The sequence below is a fragment of the Lepus europaeus genome, chromosome 1, assembly GCF_033115175.1.
Source record: "Lepus europaeus isolate LE1 chromosome 1, mLepTim1.pri, whole genome shotgun sequence".
NCBI classification, from domain to species: Eukaryota; Metazoa; Chordata; class Mammalia; order Lagomorpha; family Leporidae; genus Lepus; species Lepus europaeus.
The window spans coordinates 42,285,584-42,302,830 of NC_084827.1; the positions used below are offsets into that span (position 1 = coordinate 42,285,584).

The 17,247-nt window shown below is 45.9% G+C and overlaps 1 protein-coding gene across 1 annotated transcript in view; it reads left to right on the forward strand.

The window, feature by feature from the left end:
- The window catches only part of MAGI2 (membrane associated guanylate kinase, WW and PDZ domain containing 2), a 1,616,214-nt gene that overhangs the window by 1,537,992 nt on the left and 60,975 nt on the right, over positions 1-17,247 (forward strand). Inside the window, exon 20 of the mRNA XM_062210835.1 lies at positions 15,776-15,914. Within this exon, the coding sequence (XP_062066819.1) occupies positions 15,776-15,914 (139 nt within the window). The remainder of the gene's footprint in view (positions 1-15,775; positions 15,915-17,247) is intronic.

A 17,247-nucleotide genomic window follows, 5' to 3' on the forward strand; every position in this document is an offset into this window, starting at 1 on the left:
AAAACCTATATTATTTATGTATATATAAAACTTGTATATATAACCCATATTATTTATATATATGACCTATATATAAACATATATATAAATATAATATATATGTTATATATATAAAAACATATGATATATATAAACATATATATATATACAAGGGCTATAAACAATAATCAAATGAAAAGATGTTCAACTTCACTCATTTAAAGTAAATTTTAAAACAGTCACAAAGTCATTAAAACTATACTATTATATAATTGCTATCCATTTGAATAAAGCTCTTTTAATTCCATTTCCATTTCCCCACAAACTTTCTGAAACCCTCTAGTGTATGAATTAGAATTTTCCTTTCCAGAGTTAGTTTGAATTTTTCTTTGGTTCTTCTAACCCAAAGAGCATTTGTTTATGTTTTTGAAAATAAAATGTGATAGTATTTCTAACATGCCAAGAAACTGGCTGGCATAAAACTATATTCAGTAAACGCTAATTATTGTGAAGGGTCAATTTCTTCATCTGAGTGGCTCACAACTGCATAATAAGCTCTTGGGTAATTAATTGAGGACTTAGTATAGAGATAAAAATCTAAATGCATGTATCTAGTAGCATAAGTATAAATATTCACACAGAGAACTGGAAATAATTTTAATCTAGTTAGGCTGCATGATAGAGTGATATCATTTCAACTACCCTTTTTCAAAATACTTAATTATGAAACTCTGAAGTGGTACTCTGGGCTCTGAACAATGAAGGCACCTCTTATATCAGATTCTCAACTGCAGTCAGTTCTGACTGCACATCAAAGCGCATTTCTTTTCTTCACCCACATTTGCACTTCATTGGATGCAGGTGCTATTTTCCAAGGATTTGGCAAAGGAGTACAGGTAGCAATATGACTGTGAGTGAAGATACACATGGGAAAGTCTTCTATAAAAATGGTGGGTTTGCCATGGGATGCATGCAGAAGTCTAAGAGCAGCCGTGGTTACGTTAATCAGACAGTTATTAACCTAAGCTGCAAGGTGGGGGAGTTCAAAAGTGCAGTGCAAAGCTAAAGTAAACCAGAGGCTTTTTATTCTGGTGAATTAAGAAAGCTTTATGTTTTTATTTCCAATTAACCTATCAATAGTGATGTCACTTAAAGACTCCCAAGGAATATTATCACCTCATTATTGCCGGAAAACATGCTGCCCAATTTCATAGTTCAGCTGTTCTCATGCATGGATGGACAATCTGAATTAACTCCAACCAAAGCAAGATTTTCAGACACTCGGCTACATTCCTAGTTGAAAATTTAAGTAATTAATACGAGACTTCAAATAGTAAAAGAAAATAAAGTGGATAATGTTTATTTTGGTCATCAAAATGATAGTGCGATAAAGCTGCTCTAACTTTCTATTTACCCCATTTAGCATATCAATAGAAAAATTATTGTAATCCATGCACTCATTGCCAATATCATTGAATATTGTGGCAGTGAATCAAGATTCTTGGGAGGATGTCTTAAAATAAAGCTATTAAAGAAAGATTGCATTTTTATTATGGCCAAACAAATATAGTAGATGGCAGAGATATGAGGTTTTCCATTTTGCATATTCTGTGCCTTGTTAAAGCTGGGTATAGGAGAATCCATAATCCTGTTGATCTGAAATTTCAGTCACATGTAGCTTTGACACTAGAAAACTAACATTTATTCAAGGAGAAAGGAGTTAAAATGATCAGGGAGATGCAGATCCATGAGTACTAACTAGATTGGTTCACGGTAGAGCTAATTTCATTACATATTTGATCATATCTTCTTTTTCACCCTGTTCACACTTAAATGAACCTGTTTCAAAAATGTTAAACATTGTTAAACAATGTCCCAAATGATGGCAATTATTTAATAATAACGCATAAACATCTCAGATGCCTCTTGTTCATGTAGAAGGAACCTTTAACTCTTAATCAAGTGGGAGGAACTTCTGTTATACCTTGCTTCCCTACTCAATACTGCAGAAGCAGCCTCATAAAGAGTAAGGAACTGTGGGGCCGGTGTTGTGGTATTATAGATTAAGCCTCCGCCTGCAACGCTGGCATCCCATATGGTCCCCAGTACAGGATATTGCGACACAGTGGAACTTTTTTTTTTTTTTTTTTTTTTTTGACAGGCAGAGTGGACAGTGAGAGAGAGAGAGAGAGCGAGAGAGACAGAGAGAAAGGTCTTCCTCTGCCATTGGTTCACCCTCCAATGGCCTCTGCCGCTGGCGCGCTGCGGCTGGCGCGCTGCAGCCAGCGCACTGCGCTGATCTGAAGGCAGGAGCCAGGTGCTTATCCTGGTCTCCCATGCGGGTGCAGGGCCCAAGCACTTGGGCCATCCTCCACTGCACTCCCTGGCCATAGCAGAGAGCTGGCCTGGAAGAGGGGCAACCGGGACAGAATCCGGTGCCCTGACCAGGACTAGAACCCGGTGTGCTGGCGCCGCTAGGCGGAGGGTTAGCCTGTTGAGCCACGGCGCTGGCTGACACAGTGGAACCTTTAAGAGTTAAGGCGGCCAGGGGCTGGTGCTGTGGCACAGAAGGTAAAGCTTCTGCCTGCAGTGCTGGCAAAGCCCTGGCTGCTCCCCTTCCAATCCAGCTCCCTGCCAATGTACCTGGGAAAGCAGTGGAAGATGGCCCAAATGCTTGGATCCTTGCACCCACGTGGGAGACCTGGAAGAAGCTCTGGGCTCCTGGCTTCAGCCTGGCCCAGCACCTGCCACTTAGGCCATTTGGGATGGAAGATTCTCTCTCCCTTCCTTCTTCCCTCCCTTCTCTATCTCTCTCTCTCTCTCTCTCTCTCTCTCTCTCTCTCTCTCTCTCTCTCTCTCTCTCCTCCTCCTCCTCCTCCTCCTCCTCCTCCTCCTCTTTCAGGTAACTCTGCCTTTCAAGTACATAAAAAATAAATCTTAAAAAAAAAAAGAAGAGTAAAGGGGCTGGCTTACTTGGTTAATCCTCCGCCTGCAGAGCCAGCATCCCATATGGGTGCCGGGTTCTAGTCCCGGTTGCTCCTCTTCCAATCCAGCTCTCTGCTATGGCCCGGCAGGGCAGTGGAGGATGGCCCAAGTGCTTGGGCCCCTGCACCTGCATGAGAGACCAGGAGAAGCACCTGGCTCCTGGCTTCTGATTGGCGCAGCGCCGGCTGTAGCGGCCATTTAGGAAGTGAACCAACGGGAAAAGGAAGACCTTTCTCTCTGTCTCTTTCTCTCACTGTCCACTGTGCCCATCAAGAAAGAAAGAAAGAAAGAAAGAAAGAAAGAAAGAAAGAAAGAAAGAAAGAAAGAAAGAAGGGAAGGAAGGAAGGAAGGAAGGAAGGAAGGAAGGAAGGAAGGAAGGAAGGATCTCCACCTGTGGCTGTGAGGTCTTCAGCTGGTTGCTGACAAAACACTGCTTTTTGCAGGCTTTCCTCTCATTGCAACTACAAGAAGAGTATGTTAATACTTTTATACACTGTTTTGCATTCTTCAACAAGTATTAGGGACTTTTGTGAAGGCTTTTCTTTGTAGAATTCAAGGTTAGCTCTGGCCAAAATGAAGTAGATGTCATTTATTTATTCATTTAAGTAATATTTATAGGGGCCGGCATTGTGGCATAGTGGGTAAAGCCGCCAGCTGTGATGCTGGCATCCCATATGAGAGCCACTTCATGTCCTGGCTGCTCCACTTCTGATGCAGCTCTCTGCTAATGACCTGGGAAAACCAGTGAAAGATGCCCCAAGTATTTGTCCCCTACCACACACGTGGGCGGCCCAGGTGGCTCCTGGCTTCAGGCTGGCCCAGCCCTGGCCATGGAAGCCATCTGGTGAGTGAACCAGTGAACAGAAGATCTGTGTGTGTGTGTGTATCTGTCTGTCTGTCTGTTTCTCTGTAACTCTTTCAAATAAATAAATAAATAAATTTTTAAAGATTTATTTATTTGAGAGGTAGAGTTACAGATAGTGAGAGGGAGAAACAGAGAGAAAGGTCTTCCATCCAATGGTTCACTCCCCAATTGGCTGCAACAGTCGGAGCTATGCCAATCCGAAGCCAGGAGCCAGGAGGTTCTTCCAGGTCTCCCACACAGATGCAGGGGTCCAAGGACCTGGGCCATTTTCTACTGCTTTTCCAGGCCATAAGCAGAGAGCTGGATCAGAAGTGGAGCAGCGAGGACTCAAACCGGCGCCCATATGGGATGCTGGCACTGCAGGCGATGGTTTTACCCACTACACCACAGCACCGGTCCCATAAATAAATCTTTTTTTAAAAGAAATATTTATAAAGCTATTACCCTGTGCCAGGCACTTTAGTGAGCAGTGGAAAACAAGGGGGAGCAAGGCATATCGCCCTCAAAGCCGCCTCTCAGTCTCCCACACAGCCTCAACCCCTCCAAGATCCTCCTCTTGCACTCATCATTTACCCCATACAGAGTAACAATTTTTTGTCCCCACTACAAATAAAATCTTATCATGTATTCATTTTAAGGCGATGCACGAAGTGCAAAAAACCATCCCTATATCCAGTAGTTTATAATTTAGTAGGTTCCGAAATGGCAATGGAGTGAATGAATACACAAATATCTATAGGCAAAGAGGCAGTGTTCTAATCAGGGCCATCAAAGTGGTATAGCTGAAGTGCAGCGGACACAGAGAGGAGGGAGGACGTCTCCTGGAGTGGCAACCATGGCCTTGTGGAAGATTTGGGCAGAGCCTTAGAGAATGGGCACGGCTAGAAAACGAGGCTGGAGCATGGAGGGGGAACGGCAGACATCACGGGCAGGGCTGAGAACAACCGAAGAAACTGCAGAGGTTGGAGAGTCTGGGGTGGAGTGGAGGATGAGAGGGAGGCAGGACTCAGCACAGAAAGGGAGGAGTCTGCCGGAAGTTCAAGGAACAAGGACCAAGGGTTGGATTCTGTACAAGAAGTAGGAGGGATGGTAGGTGTTTGAGGAAGAAAGGGACAAAACCAGAAGTAAGCTTGAAAAGAAGCCCGGGGCAGCCTTAGGGGACTGAATGCAGAGAGGGAAGAGGGAATAGCAAGGGTAGGATGAGGCGAGAGGAACAGGAAACGCGAGGCAGCTGCTGGCGGCAGAGCAGCATTGATGTTACTTGGAGACCAAGTAGGCGCAAAGGCATCTCTGAATTATTTGAGAGGCAGAGAGAGTGAGAGAGCAAGAGAGAGGAGAGAGGGGGAGAGAGAGGAGAGAGAGGGGGGGGGGGAGAGAGGAGAGAGAGAGAGAGAAGAAGAGAGGCGGTTCTTGAATTATTTCTTCAAGCTCCCACCTGTCATATTCATTCATTATTGTAGAATCTGTCCCACCTCACACCCACCCCACCCCCAAGGTGGGTCCTTTGGCTTCATCTTCTCCCCAGGTCTGTTCTCTTCCCTTCTCTGCCCCCTTCTGTGTCCTGGGGCACCGCTCACAAGGTCTGTATCACCAGACTCTCTTTTGCCTCTGTTACCTACTGGATTTGGCCAGTGAGAAACACCAGCAGGAGGTGGGCAGGCAGAAAGGGTTTTCTATCCCCGCTATAATATGTTACCACAAATTTAGAGGCTTCAAACAAGACATTTCTATGTTCTTAGAACTCTAGAGGTCGGAAGTCTGCCATTGGTTTCTCTGGGTTGGAATCCAGGTGTCGTGTTGGCAGGAATGGGTCCTTCTGAAGGCTCTGTGGGACAACTCATTTCTTGCCTTTTCCAGTGTCCAGAGGCTCATACATATTCCTTGGCTAGTAGCCCCTTCCTCCATCCTCAAATCCAGCAACTTAGCATCTTTTCCCCTCTGACCTCTGCTTTGGTCCTTTTGTGTCTCTCAGACTTTAATGCTCTTGATTATTTGGGGCTCACCCTGATCACCCTGAGATAATCTTCCCATCTGTAGATCTGGAACATAAACACATCTGCAAAGTCCTCTTGCCACAGAAGGTCACATGTCCTCATGTCTCAGGGACTGGGAGGTGGACCTCTGTGGAGAGCTGGAACCTTGTTCTGCCTGGTTACCCGTGTTGCTCCCTGCCTTTGTGCCCTGAGCCTAGATGTACTGCTTCCTGCCACAGCTCAACTCCCTGCAGACAGCCCCTCATTCATGATTCCAGCTCTCACTCTGTCCCAGGAATTTTCTTCCCTCCCTTGGGGTCTTCCAGAATGGAGGTGGTAACAACAGCTGCCACATGGATTCTTCAGTGCCTCAACTCAACTCTCATTGAGCTATCTTAATGCTACCCATTCTTCTAGAATGATCCCATCATATAAACTATCTTCAGAATCCCAGCTGACTTGCGTGTCCATGACCTATCTTGGTCCACCCTTTCACACTCTGATCCACACTGCTCCCATGTCAGGTCTACAATCATTCCCCACCCACCCACACACACACATAAAAGTCTAAATGTGAATGCAATATGCAAAGACGAATATGCTTCAGGAAAACAAGGAATCATTGTCATGTGCCCAGGTAGCGCTCACTGCACAAAACCTAATACTTGCATCTAGAAAATAAATGTATCTGATTAGATAAGTGTGCAGAATAATAATCCGTCATTTTCTCTGTTACCTCCAGGGAAGGAAAATGACAGCCTACACGTGTTCCACAATAGAAGGTTTCCTCTTTGATTTCCTTTTTGTTTATTTTTCAATCAACTAGGGAAACTGACTTCGTGACCCAACATAAATGATTTCTGAGCAACTGGATAAACTACTAGCTGAGCTGCCAATGATAGCTTTCTATTCTTGCTCATGCAGATAATTTTAAGATATTGCCCCAGTCTCTTCTTACCAGAGCTGTCAAACAAGCATATGAAAATTGAATGTGGTGGCTATTTTTTCCTTGGCAGAAAATATTGTGCTTCAACTACCGTGTCTTTAAAATCTCCTTCCTTGCATTTACATCCTGCCCCGCCTGTGGTTAGTCTGCATACTATCTTAGGGTTTGAATTATCTGTCAAGTATTCAATGAGAGCCTCCTCCTAAGAACTTCATCTAACATCAAGAAATAGCATTCATGTCCTGAAGAATCCCCCGCAGGGTAGTGCTTATCAAACCAACAGATTTTTTTGAGTTGTTACATTCTCCGTGATATTTCCAGAAAAAACAACATTTGCCACATTTCCCCATTTAATGCTGGTATAAGCAAAGGTCAATACTTGTAAAGAAATGCACAGGAAGTCACCTGACCAGCTGGTGGGTTCATGGAGGGCTCCCTGTATGATATCATACTTGAAGTTGGTGCTGAGGGATGAATAGGGTTTAGTTTATTTAAAGTCAAGAAGAGAAAAGACAAAGGGAGTTGCATATGCAAAAGCACAGAGAGAAACACTCTACCTTAGAACAACAGGAAGATTCTACCCAGTGTTGTGGTGCTGGGCTTAACCTACCACTTGCAATACCAGCATCCCATATCTCAGAGCACCTGTTCAAGTCCTGGCTGCTCTGCTTCTGATCCAGCTTCCTGCCAGTGCACCCTGGGAGGCAATGGGTGATAACTGAAACGCCTAGGGTCCCTGCCATCCGTGTAGGAGCTAGCTCCTGACTTTGGCCTGGCCCAGCCCGGGTTGTTGTGGTAGTTTGGGAAATGAACTAGAGGATAAAAGATCTTCCTCTCTCTCTCTCTCTCTCTCTGTGTGTGTGTGTGTGTACACATGCACATACACGTGTGCACGCGAGCATCATTGCACTTTTCAAATAAATAAATAATAAATAAATCTTTTGAAGAAAAAAGAAAAGAGGTGAACCAGAATGGATGCACAGAGCAAGGGGAGGAAAGGACTTGCAAGAATGGAGACTTAACCCCAATTAAAAGACCTAAACGAGTAAGCACATTTGGAAAATGCAATCAGATAAAATTCTCTGTGTGATCCAGGTTGGTAATATGCACCAAAAAAAAAAAAAAGGCTTTGTGAGAAAAGTATCAAATTGTATTTTAGAGTTCAACTGCTTCTACAAATGGCATACTGCATCTTCTTTAAATTTCACATGTATGTCCATATTGTAATGTGGAGGACTTGTTAATAGGGTGAGAATTGGAGGCTCCTGAATGGAAAGTGTCTTCTGAATCTCAAACCAAACCAGCCCCCTGATTTGAATGCCTAGCCAGGGTGACACTGCCACCAACTCAAAGACCAAATCATTTTTAAGCTGTGATTAAGTCTTTCCTAAAGGGTACATACACAAGCAAGAGAAACTATGGAAGATTGGGAGGACATCTGGCCTAGTGGGAAAGATACCCACATCCCATATCAAAGTACCTGGGTTCAAGTTCTAGCTCCACTTCCAATTCCACCTTCTTGCTAATGCACATCCTGGGAGGCAGCAGGTGATGACTCGAGAGGTTGGGTCCCTGCCACCCACATAGGAGACCTGGATTGCGTTCCTTACTCCTTGCTTCAGCTAGTCCCAGCTCTGGCCATTGCAGGCACTTGGGAATGAACCAGTGGATGAGAGCACTCACGCTCTGTCTCTCACTCACTCACTCGCTCACACTCTCGTTCTCACTCTCCCTCACTGTATCTCTTTCTTTCAAATACAAAAAAAAATAATTAAAATAACTTTTTAAAAAAGCTTGGAAGAAGGTACACCTCCACATCAGGTAGTGCGTTCCCAGAACTCTGCAGCAGCCCATAACGTCTTGCATCCACTTGGCCCCAGCCCTGGCACACAGCTGTTTGCTCAGGCATAGCATTGATCAAAGGCTCAGCCAAAGGGTCCTTTCAGACTTCTGTTGGGATAAAGTTTCTTGAGAGATGTTGGGATGTTTTCTTTTCAGGTGATCACCATCTAGAATGTAGTATAGAAAAGAGTCTCAGGCTGCTTTCAATATGTAAATTAATCAAGGCAAATGAAAATCACAGTTTTGGTACTTTCATATGTGTGTCTCATGTGCTACAAGTTTTCTCTCTGGGACAATCTGCTGATGTGATGGGCTCCCTTTTCTTGTTGAGGCAACTGTGCACAACAGCTTATAATAAGAACCATTCCCTCTAGTGGGCACTTGGATCCCATCTAATTCAATTACAAGTATAATGGAAGGAATAGGAAGGTTAACCATTCAGCATAACCACTTGGAAAATAATTTGACTGTAATGTTATTAAATAATGTATTTTTTACAAGTTAGCCATGAGAATAGTCATTAAATATTAAAAGTCACTTTCAAGTTGAGAATCAGCCTGTGCTTTGTTCTAGTAGGGCATGGGGGGGGGGCGCATTCTGTGATCAGAGCACCCAGTAATGGTGTTAGCAGCAAAGGCCCTAATTCTGGTTATTTTTCCTGGAATTTTGTGATTTCATTCAGACTCCCTTAGCATTTGTTTCCCATAACTCTACAGTCATTAACAATCTATGTAGGTCACCATTACTGAAACCTCATTTGGTCTCCAGAAAAAAAATATCATCTGCTTTGGCTGAAGTACTTAAGGAAGCTTTGAGGTATTCTTGAAGGGCACTAAAGCTCAACTTACTGTGTCTTGAGAACGAAGATGTTTCCCAGTGCTGAAAAGCAAACAGAACATTCATTGAGTTAGCTGTGATTAACTAAGAGCCTAAATGTCAGGAACTGTGGCAGGTGTAGATGACACAGAGACAATAGGTCTGTTCCTGTCCATGAGAACACCTATGAGTGAGGAATTATGATGGCATTACCCTGTGACCTCAGATCATTAGCCACACTAATGGTCCACAGCTAAGTCCTTCAGGAAATAAAGAACAGAAATTATCCATTACTATCGATATGATATTCTAAAGAAATTCCATTTCTCATCCCTAATCATAATCTAGAATTGCTTCAGTCATGCATAATCATGTAAAATAGGTTCCTGTGGGGCAGTGGTTATCATAAGGACCATTAACTGGTTACAGCCAGCAAGGCTTCTTTGGAGACACTTCTGAGCAACCCTTTAAGCCAGGAGTGCCCTGACTTAGGGCTGAAGAAAATCCAAGACTTAGGGGCCTGCGCTGTGGCGTAGCACGTTAAGCCTCCGCTTGCGGCACTGGCATCCGATATGGGCACCATTTGGGGTCCCAGCTACTCCACTTCTTATTCAGCTCCCTGCTAATGCCTGGGAAAGTGGCAGAAGATGGCCCGAGTACCTGGGCCCCTGAACCCACGTGGGAGACCCAGAAGAAACTCCTCACTCTTGGCTTCAGCCTGGCCCAGCCCCAGCCATTGCGGCCATTTGGGGGATAAACCAGTGGATGGAAGGTCTCTCTCTCTCTTCCTGCCTCCCTCTTTCTCCTTCTCTCTCTATCTCTGCCTTTCAAATAAAAAATAAATGTTTAAAAAAAATGGTTGCTGCCTGATGAGATGTAATTAGATGATAGGGCACCTCCTACCCTTGGAAGGAATTAACGCCCACCTCACAGGTGTGGAGTAGGTTTCACAAGACTAGACTGTTGATTGCCAAGAGCAGGTAGTTACAAAGCAGGACCACCCTTCATGTTCGGTCTCTTTTGCACCCAGTGCTCATGGCTGTTGTACATCCTCCTGCTCTTTTGATGCCATCTGCCGTGTAGTAAGTCAGCATTGGGCCCTCGGCACATGGGGGAGGCCACCCAACTTTGCACTTTCAGCCTCCACAACTGTGAGCAGAATAAGCCTCTTTGCTCTATCCATTATCCAGTCTCGTGTATTATGTTATAGGGACACAAAATGGATCGGTAGAAAGAGTATAAAGAGTACGTCTGAATCACAGCTGGTCTTTTTCTTCACCCCTGAAAGGGCTGTGAATTTTTTCATTGGTTTTATCAAATTAGGCCCCTGATGGTATTGTCAGAGGTGTCATTCTTGGTCACATTCCTGCAGCTACAGTGAAGTCAGATGAGGTCAGAAAACAAGCAGAGAACCTGTTCTCCCTCTAACCAACGAATCTTACACATCCAGATACCAGGAGAGTGGAAGTGAAGTAAACCACATCCCAAATTTATTCAGGGAGTTCCAGTTAAAAGTGATTACACATAACACTGATATTAGAATGAAAAAGAAGATTAAACCTTTTTTTTTTTTTTTTTTGACAGAGTGGATAGTGAGAGAGAGACAGAGAGAAAGGTCTTCCTTTTTGCCGTTGGTTCACCCTCCAATGGCCGCTGCGGCCAGCGCATCGCGTTGATCCAAAGCCAGGAGCCAGGTGCTTCTCCTGGTCTTCCATGCGGGTGCAGGGCCCAAGCACTTGGGTCATCCTCCACTGCCTTCCCGGGCCATAGCAGAGAGCTGGCCTGGAAGAGGGGCAACCGGGATAGAATCCGGCGCCCCAACTGGGACTAGAACCCGGTGTGCTGGCGCTGCAAGGTGGAGGATTAGCCTGTTAAGCCACGGCGCCGGCCAAATTAAACCTTGTATAATTAATGTTGTCACAAGGAGACCAAGGAAGCTTGATTGAATTGTAACCACTGAAACCAGCTTCAAACAAGTGGGCCCACTCTGACAGTTCGCCCAGGCCCCTTGCAGCAGTCGGAGTCTGTGTCAGCCGAAGCATTTCCAGCCTGTTACCCGCCTACTGTCACCCCCAAGAATTTTTTTTTCTGAATTTAATAGCATCTTGAACTGAGTACTCGATGAAAATAACATCTGCACGCCTTCCCGGGGCCTCACCCCTGAAACACCCACCGAGGGCATGTCAGCCCAGGCCTGGGACAGCCCTGGAAGTCTCTCAGCTTCCCAAACCACCCCTCCTCCCCCATGCGACTTTCCCCACGTAGTTCTCACAGGCTCTTTGTAGGGAAAATAAACACACAAGAGAATGAAAACCAAGGATTTTCTACGCCTTGCTGGACTCCACCGTGGGACAGGAATGCAAAAGCTGTGACTGTTTATTTCACAGCATAAGACCCTCACCCATCCACCCTCCCTCACCCCCTTCTTGGCTTCTTGTTGAAGCATCACTCTCAGCACATGATGGTGCTTACAGGCACCAGTGGCTGTCATGTGTTGATTTTGGGGTCAAGATTGCTTATAACCCCATCCCCACGGTTCTCAAGATGAACCATATGGAAACTCCCCATTCATTCACATACCCACAGAGCGCACCTCCTACCAGCTACAGTTAGCTGAGACCCAGTTCGTGCTCACAGTGGCTCATCGTCTCCTCCCGCCCAACCTCCCAGCGTCCCACATGGCTAAACAATGTGACAACCCCCAGCTCAGCCTTTCTCTCCTCTCCATGTGCCATACTGATGTCTCGGGGGAGAACACCCCCTGCCTTTGCGGTCAGATTACCTGCTTTGTAAAATGTTCAATGCCTGCTGTTGCCTTCCAAAGAAAGCCTAAACTCTGGAGTAGCACAGTAAGCTACTGACAGTTCCTCAGGGGTAGCATGCGCTCGGATCTCTGGGCCTTGCATGATGCCACCCTGTCTGCCTAGGATGCTACCTGAGGAACTCTACTGACAACTTCAGAATTCAGCTAGGACCCATGCCGTGGTGCAGTGGGCTAAGCCTCCACCTGTAGCTCAGCATCCCATATGGTCGCTGGTTCGAGTCCCAACTGCTCCTCTTCTGATCCAGCTCTCTGCTTATGGCCTGGAAAAGCAGTAGAAGATGGCCCAAGTCCTTGGGCCCCTGCACCCATGTGGGAGACCCAGAAGAGGCTCCTGGTTCCTGGCTTTGGATCGGCACAGCTCTGGCCGTTGCGGCTATCTGGGGAGTGAACCAATGGAAGGAAGACTTTTTTCTCTGTCTCTCCCTCGCACTGTCTGTAACTCTACCTCTCAAATAAATATAAAATTAAATGTAAAAAAAAAACCACAAAATTCAGCTGAGATGTCACCACCACAGGAAGCTCTGTCTGGCTACCAACCCACCCATCCTAGATATGTGAATGAATGGGGAGTTCCCATACGGTTCATCTTGAGAACCATGGAGGTAGGGGTTATAACCACTCTTGACCCCCCCCAAAAAAAGTCCTTCTTTTTAGTTCTCTTAGTACTTTGTGAATGCCTCTGTCATAGAAAAAACACATTTAATAGTAATGGTCTTATCTACTCACTTTTCTCCCAACCAGACTGAGAACTTAGTATAGATTAAATATATATATATATACACATTTATCTGTATATTCCAGTGGTTACAAATTGTTTACTACGTGAAGACACCGAACGTCTAGGAAGGAAGACAGAATCATTAATCTGCAATTACCTCGTCCGTAACAAGATGTGAAGTGACTAATGAACAGTGGAACTGGACATGACGGCTTGGGAAGAGGATAGGGTTGAGGAAGGCACCCCAGAGGGTGCTTGGGCTGGCCTGGAGGAAGATCAAGAGATCACAGGCCTCTAGGGAAGAGAAGGCACCGAGAACAGTGGCGTGGAAGGGCCGGGACGCCTCGGCCCACGCGTCACACCAGGGAACATTTGCTGAGATGCTGTCCTAGTCGCCGCTGGTCACCTGGGTTCCTGGTGTCCTGTAGCCAACGTCTGGAAACACGGGTGAAGAGCAAACAAGCTTTGACTGAAAGTGAAGGGGAGAGAGCGAGAGAGCGAGGAGGAGGGCTCCAGCAGCACACAAACTCAGCAGGAGGGATTCCCTGGGCAGGGAAATGACTGGGAGGGGGGAGTCCAGGACCTTGCATTCTCTGTGTTGTGGGAGACTTTTAAAGAAACTTTACTAAATGGTCATCTCGCTTATCTTACTCCCTCCAGCCGGTTGGAATTTGGCCCAGGTATCCTCCCTCCTCTGAATTCCTTTGAGTTACTCATTTATGATTTGGGGGCCCAGCTCTGCCTGTCCCTGTTATTTCTAGCCCTGGGCTTGTTGAGTTGTAATTCCTGGATGCACTGCTTATCTCTGCTAATTTACTATCCCAGGTCTCTGTTTTGCTAACTTAGAGTCTCAAACTCTTACCTCCATATCTTGTTAGGTCCCAGGCTTTTTTGTATTTTAATTGCCTGTGTCTTAGATGCAAGCCTTTGTTTGTATAAGACTTGCTCCCTGCATTTACCCTCAGTTTGCCTGTGTTTGTTAGAGACCATTTTCCCTATCATGTAGCAGACTTCCAGCACTTTCTACCTAACCTAACCTAACTAGCTTTTTCCTACCTATATCCTTGGAAGAATGACTGTGACAAGGAGGCGCAGAGATTGGAGAGAGAGACAAGGAGACAAATGGAACAGCCCCCAAGGCCTGAATTGAGCTAGCTGACCATCAAACACAGATAAGGACAGAGACAGGTGCAGAGAAGGTTGCTGACTTGAGTGAATGGTGGTGCCCTTAACCGGCATTAGAAATGAGGAGGGAAAACTTCTTTGGGAGAAAGGCAGTAAGCTCGGGCTGCTGCCGTTGAATTGGAGCTGCCTGCTGAATATGCAGGCGATGATTTTAGGAATCAGTTGGAGATGTGAGCTGAAGCCCAGAAGAGTCTAGCGGGGAATGAGGACCCTGAGTGGGTACCTTTAGCGGAGCCTGTTTCACTTCTGCAGTTTAGTGCTGTGCCATGAGGTTTCCGTGGTGAGTGAGCACTGCTTAGCCCCTCCTCTGGCAGTGGCTTAGCTATGGGGCCTTGGGGCACGGTGCTCAAGTTCGGGTTGTGTCTGCTGCCTCAGGGGAACAGAGACAATTACGGAAACCTGGACAAAGTTGTTGGCCCTAACACAAATTAATTTCAGTCCTGTGTTCCTGGTCCTTCTATGGGTTGTAAAAGTCGGGCCCTGAAGCCAGCCTCTTCCACTGCCAGAAAAACCAACTTCCGGAGGCCACCAGGCACCCCTGAACCCTGGTGGAGTCCTCTGTAGGTGGAGATGCCATCTCCTTGCTCCAAGAACACGTTTGCTCTTCCCTTGCCCTTTGCGGCCTCTCTTTGCTGCCCTTTGGCCAGTAGGATGGGTACTTTTAGTTCTTATTCCTGCCCAGCCTGCAGCATTGTCCTGGATAATGCTTAGTTGTAGAGATTTTTTTTCTGCAATCCTGTCTGCCTTACAGAGTTCAGGCTGGGATCTGCTTGCTTACCGGGCCCAACTAAAACAGCATCTTTGCAGAGCAACACGTTGTGCTCCCCGTGGCTAATCTGTCTTCAGCAACTGAAATGAGACATGTCTGAATTCAGCGGTTCCTGACAGTTAGGATCCTGTGGGAGTTACACGATGTGCTCCTAGCTGAACCTCTTTTATTCCGAGCTCACAAAGGCTAAATGGGGATCGCTTATGCAACCCAGGCCTTTGTGACGATTCAGGAGGCGCTGGTGTTTAGCCCAGCTGCCCCTGGCAACCAGGTGCGAACATGACTGAGGGCGCTGATGTTATACGTGGGAGCTCATTTTTTAATTCAAAAGATGGGTGGAAAACTCATCTTCAAACTTGAATATCAACTAACCCCTGTTTACATGGAAAGAAAGATTGCAGTAGCACCCAGGGAAATTTAAATGGTGCATAACAAAAATTCTCAGGGAAGCACAAAAACTAATCATCCCAGCCAACGTGCTGCGTTAGCTGCTTATGTTGCCGACTGGCAATATGTTCAATGCAAAGGGCTTAAAATGCTTGTTCCTTCATGCAAAGCAAAAGCATCAGGTTTCTTCTCTAATTTTTTTTAATTCTAAGTAGTTTCGTTGCAGCCTCCGCCACACCAGCTAGATAGATGTGACATATGGCTGCCGTCCCCGCACTGTGGCATCGTTTCTGTGAAAGGAGATAAAGTTTGGTGACCAGAGCCAGGCTGCAGCCAGGGGCGAGCCTCTTAGGCGCAGCAGGCTGCGGCCACGTTGTCCAGTTGCTCTTAGGAAACGGGGCAAGCTCAGATGCCTTATGCAATGTGTCGGATGTGCAACTTGAGTCAAACCGTCTTTGGCTGACTTCACTTTTCTTTCGTTAACAGGTAGGAGATCAAATCATTGAGATCAATGGGGAAAGCACAAGGGACATGACACACGCCCGGGCCATAGAGCTCATCAAATCCGGAGGAAGAAGAGTGAGGCTGCTGCTGAAGCGAGGCACGGGGCAGGTCCCGGAATACGGTGCGTGTCACCCTGGGCTTTGCCTTTCTGCTTCTCCTGTGTCTCCTAACTACCCAACCCTATTTACGAAACTACACCAGTTCTCTATTTCTACCTACAAATATGTTTCGCTATCAATGGATATCTATGCACATATGTCTATTTAAGCCCACGACAGTTATGTGTGTGAACTTTTGCTTTTGCTCGCTCAGTTAGAGAATGTTCGAAATAGCCAATGTACAGCCTCTCAGGGCATCTCTGAGTGTGCGGGAGATCCAGCAGCTCCTACGGATGGAACTTTTGCAATTTGGCTGATACAACTCTGTTCATTTGAGTCCACAGTAACTTATCATCAGTTCGTTCTTAGAATTGCTTGTGTATCAGACTGCCCCTGAGGATTTTGTAACTGGGCCAGGGGACAATGGAAAACAAATCTTCAACGTGGGAAGCTTAAAATGTAAGCTTCAGTTCGTGCAGTAGTTGCATTTCCTTGGTATTTGGGGTTGATTCCAAAATTCACTCCTAGGTTGCCTTTCTATGTGGAAGGCTTTGAAGGAAGGCTTTGAAGTACGTTTTCATTCATAGATTGGCCTTCAGAAATCTTTAAAGTTGTTATTTTCCTTCAACCTGTAATAGACACCATAACCTAACATCATCAAAAATATTTGGTTAAGGTTAACGTCTAAAGTGAACCAACACCACGACTCTGGTGTATCACAGACAGCTAGTTGGTCATCACATGAAAGCCATCAGAACCAGAGCTGGTCTTTGAAAATGGTCTCAGGGAGTGACAAACACAGAGAGTAGGGGTTGACACTGTGTTGTAGCTGGTAGAGCTGTCCCTAGCAGCACCAGCATCTCATACGGCTGCCGGTTCATGTCCCGGCTGTTCCACTTCCAATCCAGCTCCCTGCTAATGCACCTGGGAAAGCAGCAGAAGAGGGCCCAAGTGCTTGGGCCCCTGCCACCCACATAAAAGACTCAAAAGAACCTCCTGGCTCTTGGCTTCAACCTGGCCCAGCCCTGGCTGCTATAGCCATCTGAGAAATGAACCAGCAGATGGAAGATCTCCTCCCCCAACCCCCGCTCTTTTTGTAATTCTGACTTTCAAATAAATAAATAAATTTTTAAATCAACAACAACAACATGAGGCTGACACTGTGGTGTTGTAGGCTAAGCCTCTGCCTGTGGTGCCAGCATCCTATATGGGTGCCAGTTCAAGTCCCAGATGCTCCTCTTCCAATCTAGTTCACTGCTAATAGCCTGGGAAAGCAGTGAAGATGGCCCAAGTGCTTGGACCCCTGCACCTGCATAGGAGGCCCAGAAGAAGCTCCTGGTTCCTGGCTTCAGCCTG